This window comes from Aquarana catesbeiana, linkage group LG04, assembly GCF_042186555.1.
Source record: "Aquarana catesbeiana isolate 2022-GZ linkage group LG04, ASM4218655v1, whole genome shotgun sequence".
NCBI classification, from domain to species: Eukaryota; Metazoa; Chordata; class Amphibia; order Anura; family Ranidae; genus Aquarana; species Aquarana catesbeiana.
In genome coordinates this window covers 456,952,929-456,975,585 of record NC_133327.1, presented here as the reverse complement: position 1 = coordinate 456,975,585, position 22,657 = coordinate 456,952,929, and the positions used below count along the sequence as shown (strand labels likewise).

The 22,657-nt window shown below is 43.8% G+C and overlaps 1 protein-coding gene across 2 annotated transcripts in view; it reads left to right on the top strand.

The window, feature by feature from the left end:
• LYST (lysosomal trafficking regulator) overlaps window positions 1-22,657 on the top strand; it is a 556,505-nt gene that overhangs the window by 106,394 nt on the left and 427,454 nt on the right. For both annotated transcript variants that reach the window (XM_073627506.1, XM_073627507.1), the window contains one exon: window positions 15,254-16,193. In XM_073627506.1, the coding sequence (XP_073483607.1) occupies window positions 15,254-16,193 (940 nt within the window). The remainder of the gene's footprint in view (window positions 1-15,253; window positions 16,194-22,657) is intronic.

The window sequence follows — 22,657 nt, the reverse complement described above, 5'->3', positions numbered from 1 at the left end:
CTTGCTGGGGGGGGCTTCATTAAACTTATGAAGACTTTTGCTGTCAGCAGTGACAGACCGCAGTAACCCATTATCACCACAGGTAATTTCAGACATTTTAGTTTTACCATTTGACACATTATCACCAAGATCAAGTAACTTCTTATCCATCAGAGTGGCACCACAGTTGTCCCGGGCAACCTCTGGCTCCAGCACACAGAGCTCCCTTGAGGTTTCTAGGGACACCTCTGCAGCCTTATATATCATTGCTAAGGGGAATAGCCCATCCTGCTTAGCGATCACCCCTACCTCATTAAGCATCACATTATCAGCATTAGTTAACTCAATACCAGTATGAACATACTCCTCAGTAAGTTTCACATCATCACATTCAATTTTAACACTTGCCTCCCCACTGGACAGGGCACTGCAGTGAGGCAAGTCCTTTTCTGCACCAACAGTGGATCTCCCCTCTGGGATCACTTCCACTTCAGTGTGAGCAATCCCATAGTCACTTTCCCATTACTTCAACAGCAACAGTATTACCCATCCGAGTAACAGGTCTTGCCATGTTCATTTGAGTATGTTGACCTTCTTGTACTGCACTTCTACTGGTGGCCAGGGGATGAAACTACAGCAGGCACAACAGGAATTTCCTCTCTGTTGCCAGGGGTGACTACAAACGTTTTAATACAGGAATCCGGGCTTGCAGGCGAAGAGTTAAGCCCAGCAACAATATCGGCAGCCGTATTCCACAAGCTGGGACAAGAAAAGATCCCATGCCCCAGTTGACCACATTCCAGGCATGGTACTTGATGATTTCTCCTGTTGCTAAGGGAGATGGCACTCTCCCAACATGCAGAATCTCACTGGCATCTCTGAGGCTGGTGAGCCACCTCTTCCTTGTAGCTCCTCATTCCCATTGGCACATTTTCTCTAGTTGCTAACGGAAACTGTGCTTTCCCAGCTGCACTTTGCTGGCTCTCCCAAACATGTAAACTTCTCTTTCTATGAAGCGGTGTCACTTTAAACTTGCCACGATCCTCTATAGGCAACATCTTTGTCTTGCAGTTCTCCGACCTGACATCATAGGCATTGCTATGGGCAACTGCCCTCCTTTCAAACTTTTGGTAAGCCAGTTGCTCACTCCTGGCACTCAGAGCAGGCTTCTCAAACACAGATGCAGACCTTTGTTTTGCTAGGTAGCTTTGCACTGTAGCCTGGGACAAAGGGCACTTGGAGACTGCATGCTCCCACTCACTGCACCGCAAACTGTGCACTTGGTTCTATGTCTTGTCAGGGCTTCCCACACTGCATCTGCTTTCAAGCTTAGGCCTCTGCACCTTTGATAGCTGGCCTACTTGCACCAGCGTTTCCAGGGGCAACAACACCCCTCTCCCAGGTATGAGCATCCAGCCGCTCTCTCCTTACACTAAGGGTTGGGTTGCTCTCCTCTTTAACCACTTGCTTACCGAGCACTTAAACCCCCCTCCTATCCAGACCAATTTTTAGCTTTCAGCGCTAACGCATTTTGAATGACAATTGCGCGGTCATACAACGCTGTACCCAAATGAAATTTTTATCATTTTTTTCCCACAAATAGAGCTTTCTTTTAGTGGTATTTGATCACCTCTGCGGTTTTTACTTTTTGTTAAAAAAATTTAAAAACCTGAATTTTTTTTAAAAAAAAAATTTTTTTTTTTTATATTTTGTTATAAAAAAATTTTAACGGGTAATTTTTCTCCTTCATTGATGTACGTTGATGAGGCGGCAGTGATGGGCACTGATAGGTGGCAGTGATGGGCACTGATGGGTGGCAGTGATGGGCACTGATGGGTGGCAGTGATGGGCAGCACTGACAGGTGGCACTGATTGGCACTACAGGTGGGCATTGGTAGGTGGCACTTGTGAGCATTGATAGGTGGCACTTGTTGGCATTGATAGGTGGCACTGTGGGCACTGTTAGGTGGCACTGTGGGCACTGTTAGGTGGCACTGTGGGCACTGTTAGGTGGCACTGTTAGGTGGCACTTTTGGGTGGCACTGATGAGAATGTTTTGTGCTCTTACTTTGGGACTGATGTCCCTGGCATCTGAGCCGGTGATCGGCTTTTTTCTTTACTCGCGCTGTCAGCGCGAGTAAAAAAAAAACCGATTACCGATCTTCCTGTTTACATCATGTGATCAGCTGTCATTGGCTGACAGCTGATCACATGGTAAGGGGCCGGGACCGGCCCCTTACTCAGATCGGTGATCAGCCGAGTCTCAGTGACTCGGTGATCACACCGCGCCCGGCGCGCGCCCTGCAGGGCGCGCGCAGGGAGCGTGCACAGGGGAGGCCGTCATATGACGGCCTCCCGGGAATGTAGGTCCGCGCTGTGGCCGTCATTCGGCCATAGCGCGGATGTCAAGTGGTTAACTTGGTTCAGTGCTGCCAGGTGCCGCTTGCACCAATCCACTGCAGACTCAGACTTTGGTGGACTCTCCATACTCGCAGTCACCTGTGCACCCATTGCACCAGTGTTGCTAGGGATAACACCAGCCCTCTTTCTCCTTGGAAAACTCTGTTCAGGCATGTATGGGGTTCGATCAGGCAGTAACAATCCCTCCAGCCACAGAGCTCTATCTATCATCTCAGCCATCCTTGCTTCTTTTAGGAGCTTTGACCGCCCCATACTCAGTCACTCCAGAATAATTTTGCACAGTTCAGGAACAAATTGGAGCACTGACTCTTTAAGGCTAGTTACCCTTCTCTTGCAGGTTCTCCTCACCTGCACACACAGATTATGCAGTCTCATGCACCAAAACACATTTCATATAACAGATGAACTTACTTGATTGTAGGGATCTCAGATTGTGCCCACAGCACTTCTCCACCACGTGTAAAGGACTAGCGTCAAATGTAGAGCTTTAAGGACACAGCCACTCACTGTTTCTTCTTTTTAAGGGCTTTATTTGCCCATTTTTATTAAAAGCAAGTTCAGCAAACAAACATAGGTTTCCCTCGCAGGGGTTTCAGCATTCCTTTTCCCATCAACAAAACGACATTGAGCTTAGATAGCTCTTGCAGCACTGCTGCTCTGGCCTTATACGCCAGGCCCTTGTCTGTACCGTACAGACTGTTTCACCGACCAACTTGCTGCACACAGCTAGCAGCCTCTTGCTGCACTGGCTCCCACATGGAGCCCTCCTGACTCCTGGTACTCAGACTTCCTATCTGCTGGGTGGAGCTCAGAACCATGGTCAGGTTGTTACTAAAAGCCCAGCACACACCTGACCAATTAGTATGCTGGGTGTTCTCAAAATCAGGACCCAGGACTAGGGATTTCATCCCACCTGGATCTCTCAGAAATCCCAGAGCTCCAGGGCCCAAAGTGGACTTTTCAAAACACTGAGGAAACTGAAAGGCCAGTTTCCTCTTCATGTTACAAGCTCCCTGGAGCCCCTCAACCCATGTCACAACCTCCTTCTAGACCATGGCAGGGCAACGCTCTACCACACCTCCTAAACCATAAAACTATATGTATAGCCTGTGGCCCTGTCACAGAGCTTATACATCTTGACCCCATATCTGGCACGCTTGCTGGGAAAACACTGTTTGAAAGACAAGCGGCCAGAAAACTTAATCGGGGACTCATCATCGCAGACAACTTGATGGGGAGTAAACAAGGCTGAAAAACTTGGAAGTGGTTTATGAGGGGCCGAATTTTGTAGAGCCGATCGTATCCAGGGTCTCCACGAGGACGACAGAGTTCATTGTTGTTGAAATGCATGAATCACAAGATCTGCTTGTATCGTGCCCTGGCCATGGAAGCAGAGAACGCGAGCATATGGTAAATTGGGTCAGTGGACCAATATGACCGCAAAATACTCATTTTAACTATGCCCATGTCGAGGGATAGGCCCAGAAAGGTCTTAAATTCGGAAACTGTAATTGGTTTCCAATCTCTGGCAAGGGAGGACTGGGGATTAGCGGCGATAAATTGACCAGCATACAAAATACTTTGGTCCTCAATAGATCTATAGAGATCTTCTGTGAAAAACAGTGATTAAAAATCAAGTGACGTAAAATCAACTGTTTCCACCTGAATTCCGGGTTGGCCAGTGAATGGGGGAAGTACGGGTCCTGCAGAAGTGGATTAGAATTAGAATTGGCAAATTCTGCAGGAAGGACACTATGGGCACGACGGGCCTGTTTTTGTCTTCTTGGTGGCAGTAGGACACTACTTGTGCTTGCCACCTCGCCAGCTTGAACTGCACTTATGGGACTCACCACGTTACCATGTGATACTGCAGTGCTGCATGTATGACCTGGGTGTACTAGGCCGCTGGTGCTTGCCAGTTCACCAGGATGAGCGGCATTAGTACTTCTCTGCTCCATACGAGAGCCCTGCGGTTCTTACACCTCAACAACAGCAGCAGATCGGGGTCTGGTACGCCTGACCTTGGCAGGGACCACAACTCCATCGTCGGAGCTATCTGTCATGGAGCTGCTGTGGTCCACAGGATGGCATTCTGAGCCTGAATCTGACAGATGAGTGACTTCCTCTTCACCATCTGTCATGCTCAGAAACGTGTAAGCCTCTTCACTACTGTACCTTCGATTTGCCATTTTGGGCTCTAAATTTACTGGTACAGTAGTGAGACTCACAGATAAAAAAAAGCTCCTAGGCTGTCAGCAACTGTATCAAACGCTACCAAAAAAAACTGTTGCGATCTTAGGGATCAGGCCTGACTCTGCGAACGCTACAGTTATGTGTTTAGTATTTTGTAAGTGACAGTGATCGATACTGCACTTGGGTGGGCTGGGCGGAGGGGCAAAACGCAGGTGCTAGCAGGTATCTGGGATGATCCCGCTAATACTGCGTTTTTGGGAACCCTAAACTACTGGGGACGCTAGTATAGATCTGATCAGATATTGATCCATTCAAACACTATACCACTAAGGGAGGTGTATGCTGCGTGTGTGGGTATTAGCACTAATCTGACGCTGCCTGGGGCGACGCAGACGCTGACTGACACTAAAACCTGATATCACCCGCCGGGTGATCAGGGGTTAAACCTTTATTGGGTAATAAACGGCGGCTATAAAAAACAATTTAACCAGCGTCACCCGTAACACTTATACGGTGATCATTGGTGAAAGGGTTAACTAGGGGGCAATCAGGGGGTTAAAACCTTTATTAGGTAGTATATGGGGGTAGCTGACGGTGAACCTAAATAACTGGCTACCTAGCGTCATCCATGACACTTTTATACGTTGATCACTGGTGACAGGGGGTGAAAGGGTTAACTAGGAGGCAATTGGGGTTAAAACCTTTATTAGGTAGTATATGGGGGTACTTGACGCTATAAAAAGCTGATGGTGAACCTAAATAACTAACAGGCGGCTAACTAGCGTCACCCGTGACACTTATATGGCAATCAGAAAAATAATCGATTAGTGACACTGATGACAGAGTGATGAAAGGGTTAACTGGGAGGTGATCAAGGGGTTAAACCTTTATTAGAGGGGGTTTGGGGGGTACCCTAGATCTAAAGGGACCTACCACTAATTGCTTTAACACTTATAACAGTCACAAAATGACACCAATGCAGTGATCAGTAAAAAAATCAAAACTGCTATTTGTGTCACTGTGACAGGGGGTGCAGGGGGGTGGTCAGGGGTGATCGGGGCTGATTGGGGGGTGATTTTGTGTGCCTATGTGTACTGGTGTTGGTGTGCTGTTGGTGCAAACTCACATTGGTGTCTTCTCTCTTCTCTCCTCGGCAGCCGGAACGAAAAGGCTCCACAAGGAGAGATGACATCACTTCCTCTGCTTCTGTTTACGTTTCCGAAGCAGAGGAAGCTTCCCATTCATCAGGAGCGATCGTGAGGGAGAGGTCATGAATCAGTTTCCTCCCCCTCAGGACGGATCGCTCCTGCAACGATGCCGACCACCTCGGGCACCGCGCCCCCCGCCCGCGGATGGGGAGTAATGTACCCATACGTTCCTCTGCCTGCCCCTGCCATTCTGCCGCAGTATATCTGCGTGAGGCAGTCAGCAAGTGGTTAAGAGCGCAATTTTCTGAGGGCTGCTCTCCAGGACTTAGACTGGGAGAGAATATTGGCATCAATGGACACAGAGCAGAAATGGGAATTCTTCAAAGACTGTATGGGAACTCACTGTAAAATATATTCCCATAGGCAATAAGTTTAAAAGGCTAAAAATAAAACCTATGTGGCTCACAGTCAAAGTTAAAACAGCTATAAATAATAATAAAAGATCTTTTAAAAATATAAAAATGAAGGAATACTATCATTTAAATGCTACCAGGAATATAACAGAATATGTAAAAAGGAAATCAAGACAAACCCGCAAAAATTCTTCAAATATATTAATGGTATAAAAGTCAGGTCTGAGCATGTAGACCCTTTACAAAAAAAATCTAGAGTGGGTGACTGGGGACAAAGAGAAGGCTGATTTATTAAATACTTTCTTCAGCTCAGTGTATAAAGGAGCATGGGGAAGCTCATGTCCATAATGGGGGTGGTATTATACAGCCCCAAATGATCCACAATGGTTCAAAAGTGATATGCTCTGAAATCTTTAAACAACTACTGCGGCAGAATGGCACGGCTGGGCGAAACAACGTTACCTTACGTTGCTTCACCTTTTGGCCACTAGGGGCACGCGCCACCAGGGGCGGGGAACACAGTTAACCCCTTGCTCACCCCCTATTGTTAACCCCCCCGCCAGTGACATTTACACAGTAATCAGTTAATTTTTATAGCACTGATCGCTGTATAATTGTCAATGGTTTCAAAAATGTGTCAAAAGTGTCTGATGTGTCCGCCATAATGTCGCAGTCCTGATAAAAATCGCAGATTGCCGCCATTACTAGTAAAAAAAAATTGAAATATTAAAAATGCCATTAATCTATCTCCTATTTTGTAGACGCTATAACTTTTGCGAAAACCAATCAATATATGCTTATTGCGATTTTTTTTTTTTTTTTTTTTTAACAAAAAATATGTAGAAGAAAGAAGAATACATATCAGCCTAAACTGAGGAAAAAAGTTTTTTTTTTTTTTTTTGATAAAAAATGTGGGATATTTGTTATAGCAAAAACTAAAAGATATTGATTTTTTTTTTTTTTTTTCAAAATTGTCGCTGTTCTTTTGTTTATAGCGCAAAAAATAACCTCAGAGGCGATCAAATACCACCAAAAGAAAGCTCTATTTGTGGGAAAAAAAGGATGTCAATTTTGTTTGGGTACATCGTCACACGACCGCGCAATTGTTGGTTAAAGCGATGCAGTGCCGAATCGTAAATAATGGCCTGGTCATTGAGTAGCCAAATCTTCCGGGGCTGAAGCGGTTAATGACTCAAATGTTACCACTGGATTGACGTAAGGCTAATGTGGTGCCCATATTTAAAAAGGGATCAAAGTCTTTACCAACTAACTATAGACCTGTTAGTTTAACTTTTTATAGTTGGGATGATACTAGAGTTTAATTAAAGACCACATAGAGGAATTCTTGCTGTAAAAATATTTTAAGCAACAGATGGCATGGATTCATGAAAGACCGATGTCAAACAAATCTGATTTCTTTTTATGAGGAGGTAGGTAAAACCTTGGACAGAGGGGTGGCTGTGGACGTGGTATACTTGGATTTTGCAAAAGCATTTGACACAGTTCCCCACACACGGCTAATGTGTAAGGTAAAGTCTACAGGCTTGCAAAGATAAATTTGTAAATGGATAGAAAACTGGCTAAAAAAACAAATTCAGAGTAGTGGTTAATGAATCTTACTCTGAATGGTCTAAGGTTATCAGTGGTGTACCCCAAGGTTCAGTGTTGGGACCCTTACTTTTTAATAGCTTTATAAATGATACAGGGTCCGGGATTTAAAAGTACCATTTCAGTCTTGGCAGATGACACCAAGCTATGCAGTGGATTAACGCCCTTACAGGATGTCTCCAATTTACAAGCCAACCTCAATGCAGTGTCTAATTGGGCAACTAAGTGGCAAATTAAGTTTAATGTTGATAAATGTCAAGTTATGCACTTTGGGGCTAAGAATATGCATGCATCATACATACTAGGGGGAGTACAACTGGGGGAATCTATAGTGGAGAAGGATCTAGGGGTTTTGGTAGATCATAAGCTTAATAGCATACAATGCCAAGCTGTGGTTTCCAAAGCGAGCAAAGTCCTTTCTTGTATTAAGAGGTATGGACTCCAGAGAGAGATATATAATTTTGCCCCTGTACAATTTATTAGTAAGACCTCATTTGCAGTATGCAGTTCAGTTTTGGGCACCAGTTCTCAAAAAGGATATCAGAACTGGACAAAGTTCAGAGAAGGGCAGCCCAACTGGTAAGAGGCATGGAGGAGCTTAGCTATGAGGAAAGATTAGAAGAACTGAATGTATTCCCTCTCGAGCAGAGGAGATAGAAGAGGATATGATCAACATGTACAAATACATCAGTGGTCCATATAGTGAACTTGGTGTTGAGTTCACTTTAAGGTCATCAAAAAGGACAAATGGACACTCTCTGCGTCTAGTGAAAAAAAGATTTCATTTACAAGTACGGAATGGTATTTTCACAATAAGAGCTGTGGAATAGACCCCCTCTAGAGGTGTTTTTGGTAAGCTCAGTAGATTGGTTTAAAGAAGGCCTGGCTTATTTCCTAAATGTACATAATAAATATATAGTGAGGTCCATAAATATTGGGACATCGACACAATTGTAATCTTTTTGGCTCTATACACCACCACAATGGATTTGAAATGAAACGAACAAGATGTGCTTTAACTGCAGACTTTCAGCTTTAATTTTTATTTACATCCAAATCAGGTGAACGGTGTAGGAATTACAACAGTTTGTATATGTGCCTCCTACTTTTTAAGGGACCAAAAGTAATGGGACAATTGGCTGCTCAGCTGTTCCATGGCCAGGTGTGTGTTATTCCCTCATCCCATTTACAAGGAGCAGATAAAAAGTCCAGAGTTAATTTCAAGTGTGCTATTTGCATTTGGAATCTTTTGCTGTCAACTCTCAATATGAGATCCAAAGAGCTGTCACTATCAGTGAAGCAAGCGATCATTAGGCTGAAAAAACAAAACAAACCCATCAGAGAGATAGCAAAAACATTAGGTGTGGCCAAATCAACTGTTTGGAACATCCTTAAAAAGAAAGAACGCACCGGTGAGCTCAGCAACACCAAAAGACCAGGAAAACAACTGTGGTGGATGACCGAAGAATTCTTTCCCTGGTGAAGAAAACACCCTTCACAACAGTTAGCCAGATCAAGAACATTCTCTAGGACAGTGTTCCTCAACTCCAGTCCTCAAGGCACCCCAACAGGTCATGTTTTCAGGATTTCCCTCTGATGAAATGGCTGTGGTAATTACTAAGGCAGTGAAACTGATCAAATCACCTGTGCAAAATAATGGAGAGCCTGAAAACATGACCTGTTGGGGCGCCTCGAGGACTGGAGTTGAGAAACACTGCTCTAGGAGGTAGGTGTATGTGTGTCAAAGTCAACAATCAAGAGAAGACTTCACCAGCGTAAATACAGAGGGTTCACCACAAGATGTAAACCATTGGTGGGCCTCAAAAACAGGAAGGCCAGATTAGAGATTGCCAAACAACATCGAAAAAAGCCTTCACAGTTCTGGAACAGCATCCTATGGACAGATGAGACTAAGATCAACTTGTACCAGAGTGATGGAAAGAGAAGAGTATGGAGAAAGAAAGGAACTGCTCATGATCCAAAGCATACCACCTCATCAGTGAAGCATGGTGGTGGTAGTGTCATGGCGTGGGCATGTATGGCTGCTAATGGAACTGGTTCTCTTGTATTTATTGATGATGTGACTGCTGACAAGCAGCAGGATGAATTCTGAAGTGTTTCGGGCAATATCTGCTCATATTCAGCAAAATGCTTCAGAACTCAATGGACGGTGCTTCACAGTGCAGATGGACAATGACCCGAAGCATACTGCAAAAGCAACCAAAGAGTTTTTTAAGAGAAGAAGTGGAATGTTATGCAATGGCCAAGTCAATCACCAGACCTGAATCCGATTTGAGCATGCATTTCACTTGCTGAAGACAAAACTGAAGGGAAAATGCCCCAAGAACAAGCAGGAACTGAAGACCGTTGCAGTAGAGGCCTGGCAAAGCATCACCAGGGATGAAACCCAGCGTCTGGTGATGTCTATGCATTCCAGACTTCAGGCTGTAATTGACTGCAAAGGATTTGCAACCATGTATTAAAAAGTGAAAGTTTGGATGATTGTTAATCTGTCCCATTACTTTTGGTTCCTTAAAAAGTGGGAGGCACATATACAAACTGTTGTAATTCCTACACCGTTCACCTGATTTGGATGTAAATACCCTCAAATTAAAGCTGAAAGTCTGCAGTTAAACCACATCTTGTTCGTTTCATTTCAAATCCATTGTGGTGTTGTATAGATCCAAAAAGATTAGAATTGTGTCAATGTCCCAATATTTATGGACCTGACTGTATATATCTATCTATCGAACTTAAAATGTCCTACCTTTTAGTCGACTAAAATCTCCAGTACATTTTGGTCGACTAAAACTCATTTTAGTTGTCTGGAATCGAATGGGTGTAATTAAATTGTAATGCATTAGTTATCATTTCTCTACAATTTCTAAACTCATTATATACTGCTGGAGTGAAAAATCTCATATGTTATTATTTAAGGTATTGAAGTATGAACATGCCCTAAAGGCCAGTTTTAATTTTGAAGTCAAATTTCAATTTCTTATCGTACATCACGGGACACAGAGCCATAGTAGTTACTATGTGGGTTAAAGGCCACCTTCAGGTGATGGACACTGGCACGCCCTAAGACAAAAAGTGCACTCCCTATATAACCCCTCCCACTACTGGGAATACCTCAGTTTTTTCGCCAGTATCTAAGGTGTTGGTCACGAGTAAAGATGTGCTGTGCTGAGCTCCACTGGAGCAATCCTTGCTGGGGCTAGCCATGCTGACCGGATCCATTCAAAGTGTCTCTTGTGGCCAGATTGAATGGTACCCGGGCCTTGTAGCCGAAGAAACGGGGTTTTTGCCTGTGAATGCTTCTCTTTTTAGAGAGCTGGACCCTGGGATCCCTGGAACTTTTTGGTAGTAAGGCCATAAAGTTTTACTGGCGGGGTGCTGTTGCAGGTCCAGGATATAGTGGGTTTCCTCTAGGATCCCCTGCTCCTGAAGGTTTAACAGAACCCACCGTGAAGGGTGAAGATTGGGTCTGTTGGTTTACCACAGAAAACCCTGCGTCGGGAAAGGTAAGTGGAGTTTTCTAAGAAATTTTTTGAATTTTCTTATAAATGTCTCCTTTAACATAAAATGTTGTCATGCCTATGTGTCACCACTGGGGCCTGTATTGAGCACTCACCGCCTCATGCTGGAAACAGCGCTGTGTCAGAGAGCCGAAAAGCTTCCTCCTCCTCCAGCCGAACAGCAGATCCTCCGGTAAGCTTGAGGGGGTGGCATTAACAGGTTTGGTGACATGGGCATTTCCTTTGACACATTTTTTTACTGCTGCATCAGGCTGGGCATTAATAGCAGCAATTGTGCTGGACCATAGACCTAGCAGTGTATGCATTCCTTCTGGTAGTGCCTCTGCTTTGTGCATCAGGCTATGAGCAGAAGGGGGACAAGAAACACGTCAAAGGGTTCTAGAGGATCGATTGTTTTACGGCAACCTAAATCCATGTCTAAAAAAAATGACATCCTCCTCTGAGAGTGATTCGGCCGGTCAGAGTGAGCCGTCAGGGGGGACTGGTGTTGCAGCAGCTCTGGACACTATATATATATATTCAGGAGGTTTTTTCTTCTACCATTTTAAGTTTGGAACAGAAGATTGATGCTATGTTCGCTTCCCACAGTGGGCCCAAGCGTAGCAGATCCCCGTCCATTGCTCAGGACCTTCATACTAAGGAACAAGGGGCAGGAGATCATGAAGTCCTTTCAAAGGATCAGGAAGAGGCTTGATGACTCCTCTTCCGAAGATCCTAATATGGAGGGAGCAGCCTCACAAGAAAAACTGTTGGTACACTCCCTTACTAAGTAGGTTCGCTCAACTTTTTTACTGCATGTAGCGCAGTCTATTGATGAGCCCACCTCTGGTATGGGATCACTAAAGCCTCCCCAAGGTGGATGCCTTTCCTATCCATTCATGGCTAAAAAAGCTGATGTCTTCTGAGTGGGAGCACCCAGATAAACAGTTTTTTCCTCTAAAAAAGTTTTCTATACTTTATCCTATGGAGGAGGAATTCTATAAGAAATGGGGGATTCCAGGAATTGATGCTGCTTTATCCTTGGTAAATAAAAACCTGACTTGTCCTGTAGACAATGAGCAAATGTTGAAGGATCCAACAGATAAAAAGTTGGAATTTCTTTTTAAAAATAACATTGCTCTTGCAGGTTCAGTTGTGCAGCCGGCTCTTGCGGCAATTGGAGTATCTTAGTCCATAGAGAACCAGTTTGTGAAGGTACGCAAGATTATTCCTGATCAGCAGGCCCAGCAATTGGCTGGCATATCAGAGGCACTTTGTTTCACAGTGTATGCTATGAAAGATTCTATTATTCAAGCCTCACGGCTTATGCTAGGGCTGGTACATATGTGCAGAGTCTTATGGTTGAAGAATTGGTCAGCCGAAGCGCCATGTAAAAAGCTCCTGGCCAGTTTCCCTTTTAATGGTGAACGGTTGTTTGGAGACGAGCTGGATAAGTATATCCAAAGAATTTCTAATGGGAAAAGGTCTTCTATACCAGTAAAGAAGAAGTTTAAACGTTTTTTCCTTTTAAACGTGCATCTTCTCCAGTGCCAGGAGCATCTGCCTCCAGACAGTCTTGACGGCCTCCACCGTCGGGTTCAAGAGGAAGACCTCGGGGGCAGTCCCAGGGTCAAAAGAGGACTTGGGGCAGCCCGCAAAGCAAAATACTAACGCCTCCTTTATGAAGGGGCACCCCCGCTCGCTCGGGTGGGGGGGAAGGCTTCTGTAATTTTCAAAGATCTGGCAGGAACATTGTCAGGACAAATGGGTGGCTTCCTCAATTTCTCTAGGTTATAAACTAGAATTCCGAGAATTCCGTCTCCTCGTTTTTTAAAAATCAAACGTTCTCAGAGATCCAGGGAAAAGGAAGTCTCTCTTTCTGGCTCTGGATCAGGTTTTATTCAAACCTCTTCACGGTACCAAAACCAAACGGGGAGGTAAAACCCATTTTAGATCTCAAGGATCTAATCTAGGCTGGGGTAACAGTCCTGGAAGAGGCTTCTGTCCAGGGGAAGTGGTCCAAGTCAGAAAGGACCTTACCCATCAATATTCTAGAAATTTGGGTGGTACGTCTGGCCCTAGAGGCCTGGATGCTCAGGTTACAAAATTGTAATCTATCACCAAGGGGGCACGAGAAGTTGTGCAGCCCAAAAGGAGGTGAATCATGTTCTATCTTGGGCAGAAAGCAACATTCCTTGCCTATCGGCAATTTTTCATTCCAGGGATAGAAAATTGGCAAGCGGACTACTTGAGCCGCCAACAATTGTTTCCGGGAGAATGGTCCCTTCACCCCGACATCTTTCTGTCGATATCTCAAAGATGGGGTGTTCCAGACGTGGGTCTGTTCGCGTCCAGATTCAACAACAAAGTCCACAACTTTGTGTCAAGGACAAGGGATTCGCTGGCATGCGGAACAGACGCCTTGGTCTTTCCATGGGATCAGTTTACACTGATATATATGCTTTCCTCCAGATCTGCTGCTTCCAGGTCTTGGCCTTATCAGTATTGTTTCAACCGCCTCTTGCTTCTCACTCTCTGGTCTCACTCTCTGGTTCGTAACTTTATTCAGGGGGTAACGCGGATTAATCCTCCCATCAGAGGACACCCCTGAACCCTTGGGACTTGAATTTAGTCTTATCGGCTTTACAGAAACAGTCTTTTGAGCCTATACGGGATATTCCCTTTGTTCTCTTGACGAGAGATAATTTTTTTTTTGGTTGCCATATCCTCTGCCAGAAGGGTATCGGAATTGGCGGCTCTTTCTTGTAAAGAGCCATATTGGATTATTCATAAGGATAAGGTGGTATTGCGGCCTCGTCCTGAATTCCTACCAAAGGTATTGACAGGTATTCATTTAAACCAGGATATTGTTCTGCCTTCTTTTTTTCCCAGAACCTCGTTCTAGGGAAGAGAAGTCACTACATTCTCTTGATGTAGTGAGAGCGGTCAAGGTCTATTTAAAGGAGACTGCTCAGATTCGCAAAACAGATGTTTTGTTTGTCTTGACAGGCAGCATCAAAATCAACTATTTCCAAATGGATTTATCAAGTGATTGTTCAAGCTTATGGTCTAAAAAGGAATATTCCTCCTTTTCATATTAAAGCACACTTCACCAGGGCTGTTAGTGCTTCTTGGGCAGTACATCACCAGGCCTCCATGGCTCAGATCTGCAAGGCCGCAACTTGGTCTTCAATCCATACATTTACCAGATTCTATCAAACCGAAGTAAAAGGTCATGAGGATATTGCCTTTGGGCGCAGTGTACTGCAGTATGAGTCTTCAAGTCTCTTTAATGCCCTACTTTTTTTGTTGTCTCACTCCCTTCAGTTGCCATTGCTATGGAACATCCCACATAGTAACTACTATGGCTCTGTGTCCCGTGATGTACGATAAGAAAATAGGATTTTTATAACAGCTTACCTGTAAAATACTTTTCTTTCAAGTACATCACGGGACATAGAAGTCTCTCCCTTCTTTGGTATACAAGTGTATTGCTTGGCTACAAAACTGAGGTACTCCCAGTAGTGGGAGGAGTTATTTAGGGAGTGCACTTTTTGTCTTAGGGTGTGCCAGTGTCCATCACCTGAAGGTGGCCTATAACCCACATAGTAACTACTATGGCTCTGTGTCCCGTGATGTACTTCAAAGAAAAGGATTTTACAGGTAAGCTGTTAAAAAAAAATCCTATTTTAGTTTTAGTCTTTTGACTAAAATGGCATTTTAATTTTAGTCGTATTTTAGTCATCTCAATTGTTTTAGTCGTATTTTAGTCCACTAAAATAGTATTCATTTAGTCGACGAAATTAACACTGCTTGACAGAAGTATTTACTTTTTCAAAGTTTACCTAACACTAAAATAAAAAAATGTGGGCCTTAACATTTTAATAACATATATTTACAAAGACTAACTGTTAAGTATTACTTTGGTTTTAAGGTTTTTTTTTTTTTCTTTTTTTTTTTTTTTTTCATGCAGCGTAATACGAGAAGTGTTCTTGAATTCAAATGGACTGAATCAAATTACAGAGCTTAATTATTTGGATTCTCTGAGATATTTCTGTTTGAAAGCATTTGAAGCTCTTATTTGTTTTGGAGAGCAACAAATGGACTGTTTAACACCTAACTTGGACAATGGCAGTGGTGATTCAAACCCACTTTCTTTGGAATTTCATGTTCAGTTTTCAAAGCCCCAACGATGGCTACATGAAATCGGTAAGAACTATACCGATTTGAAAGAAATATGTCCAAAGAGGAAAAAGGTGATCCATGAAAAAACAAGCATAATAAACCTTTTCCTTTGTTTGGCTTTTTTAAGTGTGAGCAAAGATGCAGAGTCTGACTTTGAATCTATCAATGAGTCTGAGGACACTGGCTATGACAGTACTGCAAGTGAACCACGAAGCATTTTACCAAAGTTTAGTGTTGACAGCTTGGCCTTGCCATCTACTGAGCAGATACACAGAGCAGCAGATATTTGGTCAATGTGTTGTTGGCTTTACCTATCAAACGCTATGCTCCAGAAACAATTCCACAAAATCGGTGGCTTTGACTTGTGTTACAAACTAACTCTTTTGATGATCAATAAATTTTCTAGCTGTTTTGAAGATTTGAGAAGTAAAATTCTTCCTGCTCCTCATGAAAAATTAAGTCCACCTATAGAAGAAAGTTTTGGCGTGGAAGCATATTGCAAAACGGAATGCACATGTTGCAATGCTTTATCTAAAGCACTCTACTCGAGTTCTCTCCAACCTGATGCTCCATGTTCTTCATCGACTAGTTCCTTCTTTGTTAGTTCTCTTACAACTGAAGTGAAAGAGTGGCCAATTGAAGCTGTAAAATTATTTGAAGCACTGTTGGCTATTTGTCTACATGGTGCACGAAGCAACCAGCTCAAAACAGATTTTGAAGCTTCTCAGGTAATGTCTTTAATTTTTTTGAGTTCTCTGCATCAAATATTAATCAATGTCAGAATAAGACCTCATGCACAATGGAAGTTTTTTCCTGCTGCTCCTTGGGGAGTTTTGCGTTTTTTTTTTCCCCTGCTTCTAAATGCCCCAGCTGATTTGTCCATGCACACATAGGCGTTTAGAGGCAGAAAAAAACCCACAGCCAATGCAGCGAGGAGCACCATAGTTTTGGCAGAAAAACGCTTGACGTGTCTGTGCTAGGTGCATTTAGAATTTGAGCATTAATTTCAGTGGCCAGAATAGATTAGTATTCTGGCTAATGAAATTAATGCCCAAGCGCTTGACACGCCTAAATGCATTACACGAGTTTACGAGCGTCAGTCGTTTTTTTCTGCCAGAACGCAGCTGCCAGGAGAAAAGGAGTCAAAGAGAGTGAGCAAAAAATACCTGACAACAAGCACAGTAAAAGTAAAATCTGTTATATAGCTATAAAAGTGGACGATAAAGAAATCCCAGATGGTCTTAGAAAATTATTACTTATATAAGTGATGGAAGTAGATGTGAATACCTTCTCTTAAAAGAAGGCTTTACTTTACACTGCTTCAGTAGATGACCTTTTGCTTTTGTGTGGGTTTTTTTTTTTATTATTGATAAATATAACCCTTTCCATACACTGCACTTGACGACCAAAACGCTAGAAACAGCTGTATGCGATTAGGAATAAATGGCTCAATAATATTAGGCTGTATCTGTGCTATACAGTCATTCTGGAAGTGCAATTGGTGGAAAGAGGAATAATTTGCATGACGCCTACTATCATGAAATGAGGAAGAATCCTTTTTTATTTCTCATTCGTTAAGGGACACAGAATTTGGGTTATACTGCTGCCTTCAGGTGAAATTGGACAAACAAGCTGTTGGCCAGTCAGGTATAATCCTATCCTACTTCTGTATTTTGTCCTAGGGCAATGGAGGTCTTTTCTCTATTGAGAAAGTTTAACCATTTTTAACTAGACATTTTCTCTTTCTTGGCCTTTTTTTTTTCTGTCCCATAACCAAAACTGGAAGTGAGAGGAAATCCCTCCAAAGCGAGGGAATCCCAGTGTGTCACCAGATCTAGTGTCCCCACTGGAAAGTTTCCCCTTTAGCAACCCAAAATTTTGAATTTTGTTACATTAACTTTCAATAATAATGGAAAACAGGACAAACAGACGACGTATCTCCATAACACTCACAGATGGCAATAAAACATGTCAGGGGTTCTAATCCCTCTCCGCGATACTCAAAACTAGAAAAAAAAAAGTTTTGCCTTTTAGTGACGCTTTAATCAGAATGAAGCGGTTTTGTTTCTCATGAAGGTTATGCATTGCACTAAAATTTTAAAGATTACATTTTTTTTTCTGGGCTTTTTTTCTGGGATGTCTGGGCTTGTTGCACCAAATTGTTATATTATCCTCTATTCAACAATTTTATCTGTGACACGCAATCAAAACCTTTGTACCCAAACTGTGGTGCTGTATCCCTTTGAGAATATTATCATGAAATTTAACTGCTCCTCCTGCAGTCTCCCCACCACTGTTTCACCCTAAATCAGTTCCAGCCTCCAAATTTTTTATTAAGTCAGCAGCTACAATTACTGTAGCTGCTGACTTTTAGTATAAGGACATTTACCTGTCCAGGGATCCTGCGACGTCGGCTCCCCGAAGCCGATGCGTCCGTGGGTGCAGGCGCTGCCATTGCAACTAAGGGAAACCGGTTTCCTACTGCGCTTGCGTGAGTCACTCTGAGCTTTCTGAATGGCCCCGTCTTCTGGGACACACACAGGTCCCAGAAGGCAGCGGGGGTGGGGGAGAAGGAGGGGCCGATGCCGATGTAGATGGGGTAATAATGTACTTTGCTGCGGCAGGGTTAGGACAGAAGTACACCTTTGTACTCCAGTAAAAGTACAAAACAAATAGAAATAAAAAAAATATCTAAAAACGAGGGGCGGTGGGTAGGCTTTTTGTTTAGGAATTGTATTTTTGTGACATTCATCCACCTTAACCCACATGAGAGGGGAGGGGAAGAGGGAGATGTGAAGAAAACATCCAAGCTGAAGGTGAATCCAGATGACAATAAGATTATGCTCTTACCGGAACCGGTGGACCTCCTTTAGAGCAAGGTCATATGCGTAGGCAGATACAGCCCTCTATGGGGACAAATGGACTCCCACGTCTGGATCCTCAAATGTCTGTGGCGTCCCGGGGCGAGCAAATCCGGAGTATCAATCTAAGGGGAAACACTCACTGGTCCAAAGGGCCGTGAGTGCAAAAATCGCAGAAGACGGCAATAGTGTAGTATGAATAAGTCTTTATTGCTCAAAGGGGCGGGGAACATTTCTCCACCATAAAAACATGTCTAAAAAGCCGGCAAGTAAAATAGTAGCAAACTCCCATTTACAAACACAAACATGGGGCTAAGACGTGATGGCGTATAGTACATAGCCACTATACGCCATCACGTCTTAGCCCCATGTTTGTGTTTGTACACGGGTGTTCGCTACTATTACTAGTATTTTCAAATTTAAGAAAACCACAATTTTTTTTTCTAACAAAATATTTCTTACCTAAGGAGTAAGTGTCATGGCTAATTCTAAGAATTTCTGCACAGGCTTAAGAAGGCCATAGATTATACAATTTTCTTTACTTCCACCATCGGCAGAAAAGAAAATTTCTCGATTCCCCCATCAACAGTGTCAGTGTTGATGAGGGAATCCCTCTCGCTGCATTAGAGTGCCTGCCTCTGGATCAGCTGTGGGTATAGGCTAGTGTATATGGAGGTTTTCTGTGTTTGTGTTTTTTTTTTTTCTCCAAGCTGGGTTATGTTAATGGGAACATGTAAAAAAATATATAGGTGTTATCCCATTTTAGCTGCTTAAGTAGAAATCCCCTTTTTAAGTCTAGGTTCACACACGGTCAGGAAAGGGAGGAGACGAGTGAGCGTGCGGCCCCGCCCCCCTCTTGAACCATACCAAGCCACATGCCCTCAACATGGGGTTGTGGGTGCTTTGGGGCGGGGGGGGCTCTAAACACCCCCAGCTTTTGTTGTGGTCATCACACTGGCTAGAAGGGTTCCAGAGTTATTGGCATTGTCCTGTTAGGAGCCCCATTTAATATTACAAAAACAAGATTTTTTTGGAACCAAAGACCACCTTTTTTTTTTTCGAAGTGGTCTCTGCCTTTCACTATAATGAGGATATTGTGTTACCTTCCCTCTGCCCAGAACAAATTTACCCTAGGGGGATCTCTTCCATACCTATATGTGGTTAGGGCCATAGGGGTATACCTATTGTGCCGCTACTTCTTTTAGACAGATCGATTCCATTTTTGCTACACATCATAAATGGTGTTCTGCTTTCAGATCCAAATTTTCTAAGAGGATTAGACCAGTGGTTCTCAACCTTGGGGAAACCAAGGCCCTATAATCCTTCCTAAACTCCCCATGCCCCACCATGGCCATGAGGTAGCTTGCGATAGACCTGTTACTAATCCCCATTCTAAGCCCTTCCCTATTATATCCATACAAACAGAAAACTGTATTCTCAGAACAGGCTGAAGGGCTGATACATTAAGCCCAGGTTCACACTGCTGCGGGATTGAAATCGTGCGAGTTCAGCTTAACTCGCACAATTTCATTCCTGCATGTCAGTCTGGTGATTTCAGAGACATCTGTGCAGTTGTCTATTGCAATTGCATCTGAAATTGCCAGAAGTAGTACAGAAACTACTTTTGGGAATCGGTGCCGTGCTGCAAAGTCGACGTCGCACTGTTTTGGATGGTTCCATTGCGGGCAATAGCTGCCGATTTGGCATGCAATTTGACATGTCAGATCGCATGCCAAATCTCATCGATGTGAACCAGGGCTAAAGCTCAAGAAAAGAAAAATGACTCTCAGTTGCAATTGTATTCCACAGCAACCAATGAAACTTGTTTAATGATTTCCCAAAAATAAACAGTGAAATTTCATTGGTTCCTGTTAGTTGCAACTCCTGTTCTGTTCTTTGCATGAAAAGGGCTGGCCTACCGTCTGAAGGGCAGAGGAAGGAGGGGTAGACTCCCTTACATCACGTTCAACCATAAAAAGCAACTTGATTGGTAATTATACAATGCATTGAGACGTTTATGTATATACATGGATGTAATGTATTTATTACTATTATTTTTATTCTTTACTTTGTTGATCTGTGTTGCTTTACATATAATATTTTCAACTCTGTTTTAATGTAATGTTAAGTCCTTGGCGCAGACATTTTTGCGTCAGATGAATGCACACTAATCAGAATGAATAGAAAATTGCAACAAACAATTTCAAAGCAGGTATCAATAAAAAAAATAACACTGAAGCAGCACTGAGCCTTGCAGACAGCAGAGAAAAGTTTTCAGGATAAGGGCAATATGCAGCTCCATCAATAAGAGGCCAGGAGGAAATTGTGAAAGTGAGTGCATACACCAAGCTATCCCCCCCCCCCCCCCAACCCCCACCGAGCCTCACACACAACATCCAAGCAATGGATTGCATGCTTCCCAGCCAACATACAATGTGTGCAGCAGTTCAGCAGAATCTACTGACCTCAGGAGCCTTCTGTGTATTTTCGCTGGAGCTTTCTGCTGATCCATAAGCTCCTCTCCCCCTTCCAGGACTCCTGCCTGCAAATGGGCCTCTGTTGCAGACTTTATATCTCCAGATCCTTCTTGACGCCAAAATCCATGCCATCCTGTACATGTGGTACTCCCAAAACAATGGCGAAGCTGCTGGGCTCTCCAGCTGGCTTCAGTTGTTGCTCTGTACTAATAAGGATCCTAGAGTCTGGTGTGCATCACTTTGCTGGGGCCATCAAGCACCGCTGGAGCTGGCCTGAAGGACCCCCCCATCTCCACCCCCCACTCCAGGAGCTGGCAGGACAGCTAGTGTCTAGTTGTCAGAGGAGACTGGAAACCAGGGCTCAGCCGGAGGAAGTCTGTGGTGAAGTACATGGCCAAGACCTGGTGTTTGAGAACCACTGCATTAGACAGACGTTTGAACAGGCCTATGACTTGCAAAATAAAGTGCCTCCTTTTGCAGTTAAAGCCCACCACACTAGGTTAGTAAAAGTTTATTTTCGTCATCAGGCCTCTGTGTCTCAGGTCAACATTTGTTACCATCCTTTTTGACAGAGGCAGCAGCACAGGAGTGGTCTTAGTCTGCTACTGACCACTAATGCTGGGGACAGGGGTTCTGATTACATTCTAAGCCTTCTACTGTTCACCATTGCTGGGAAGTGGGGGGTATTACAACCTGCCACTTACCACCAATGCTGAGGAGAACCTGGTCTCCTGCAAACAGGAAAATATATCAACATGACTATTAGATGGTGGGAAACCTTCGACCTCTTGCTAGGGGAGTTGAACTTGTGTATATTTTTTAAATAGATCTTTAGGGGCATGTTAGCCATGATAGAGAGGTGGCAAGCTAGTGTAATAAGGGACAGGGCCCTGGTTGTGCGGTACAGGCCTGTCTGAAGTATGCTAATTACCATCTGAATGATTCAGAGGGGAACTGATTGAAAGTGTTGTGGTCAGATGAGACCAAATCATGCTCTTTGGCATCAACTCAACTCGCTGTGTGTGGAGGAGGAGTAATGCTGCCTATAACCCCAAGAACCCCATCCCCACCAACAAACATGGAGGTGGAAACGTTATGCTTTGGGGGTGTTTTTCTGCTAAAGGACACCTTCACTGCATCAAAGGGACAATGAAGGGGGCCATGTACTGTCAAATCTTGGGTGACTTCCTCCTTCCCTCAGCCAGGGCATTGAAAATGGGTCCTGAATGGGTCTTTCAGCATGACAATGACCCAAAACACACAGCCAAGGCAACAAAGGAGTGGCTCAAGAAGAAACACATGAAGGTCCTGGAGTGGGTCTACCGCCAGACATTTGGCTGCAGTAGTAGATGCAGTATGCAGATGGGGTTACCTAGGAGGGGGTGAAAGAGAGTGGGGGGGGAGGCTTAGCCAGGGGAGAAGCAGAGGGGGGCGCAGGTGGCAGAGGGCCAGTGGGAAATGGAGGTAAAGCAGTTGACGTACCATAAAATAGAAACTGTGCACCTGTGAACCAACCTCAATAAAAAGCAACAATACACAGGATAAACACAATAACAAAATGAGGGGCAGAGAGGGCAAACCTCAAGACCCCCAACACATAACAGGAAACCTATAGTCATGAACAATGACTAAAACTCAAAGGTCCAGGGAGCCAAAATGGCAGGGCGTGTCTCAAGGTTCAACCCCACCAGCCCAAGGCCTGGGAGATTGGAGCCCGAAGCAACCAACTCTGACCAAACATCTTTAAAGCGGAGTTCCACCAATTACTATTATTATTATTATTTTTTAAAAAACTATGCAGCTACAAATACTGCAGCTGCTGACTTTTAAAATATGGACACTTACCTGTCCAGG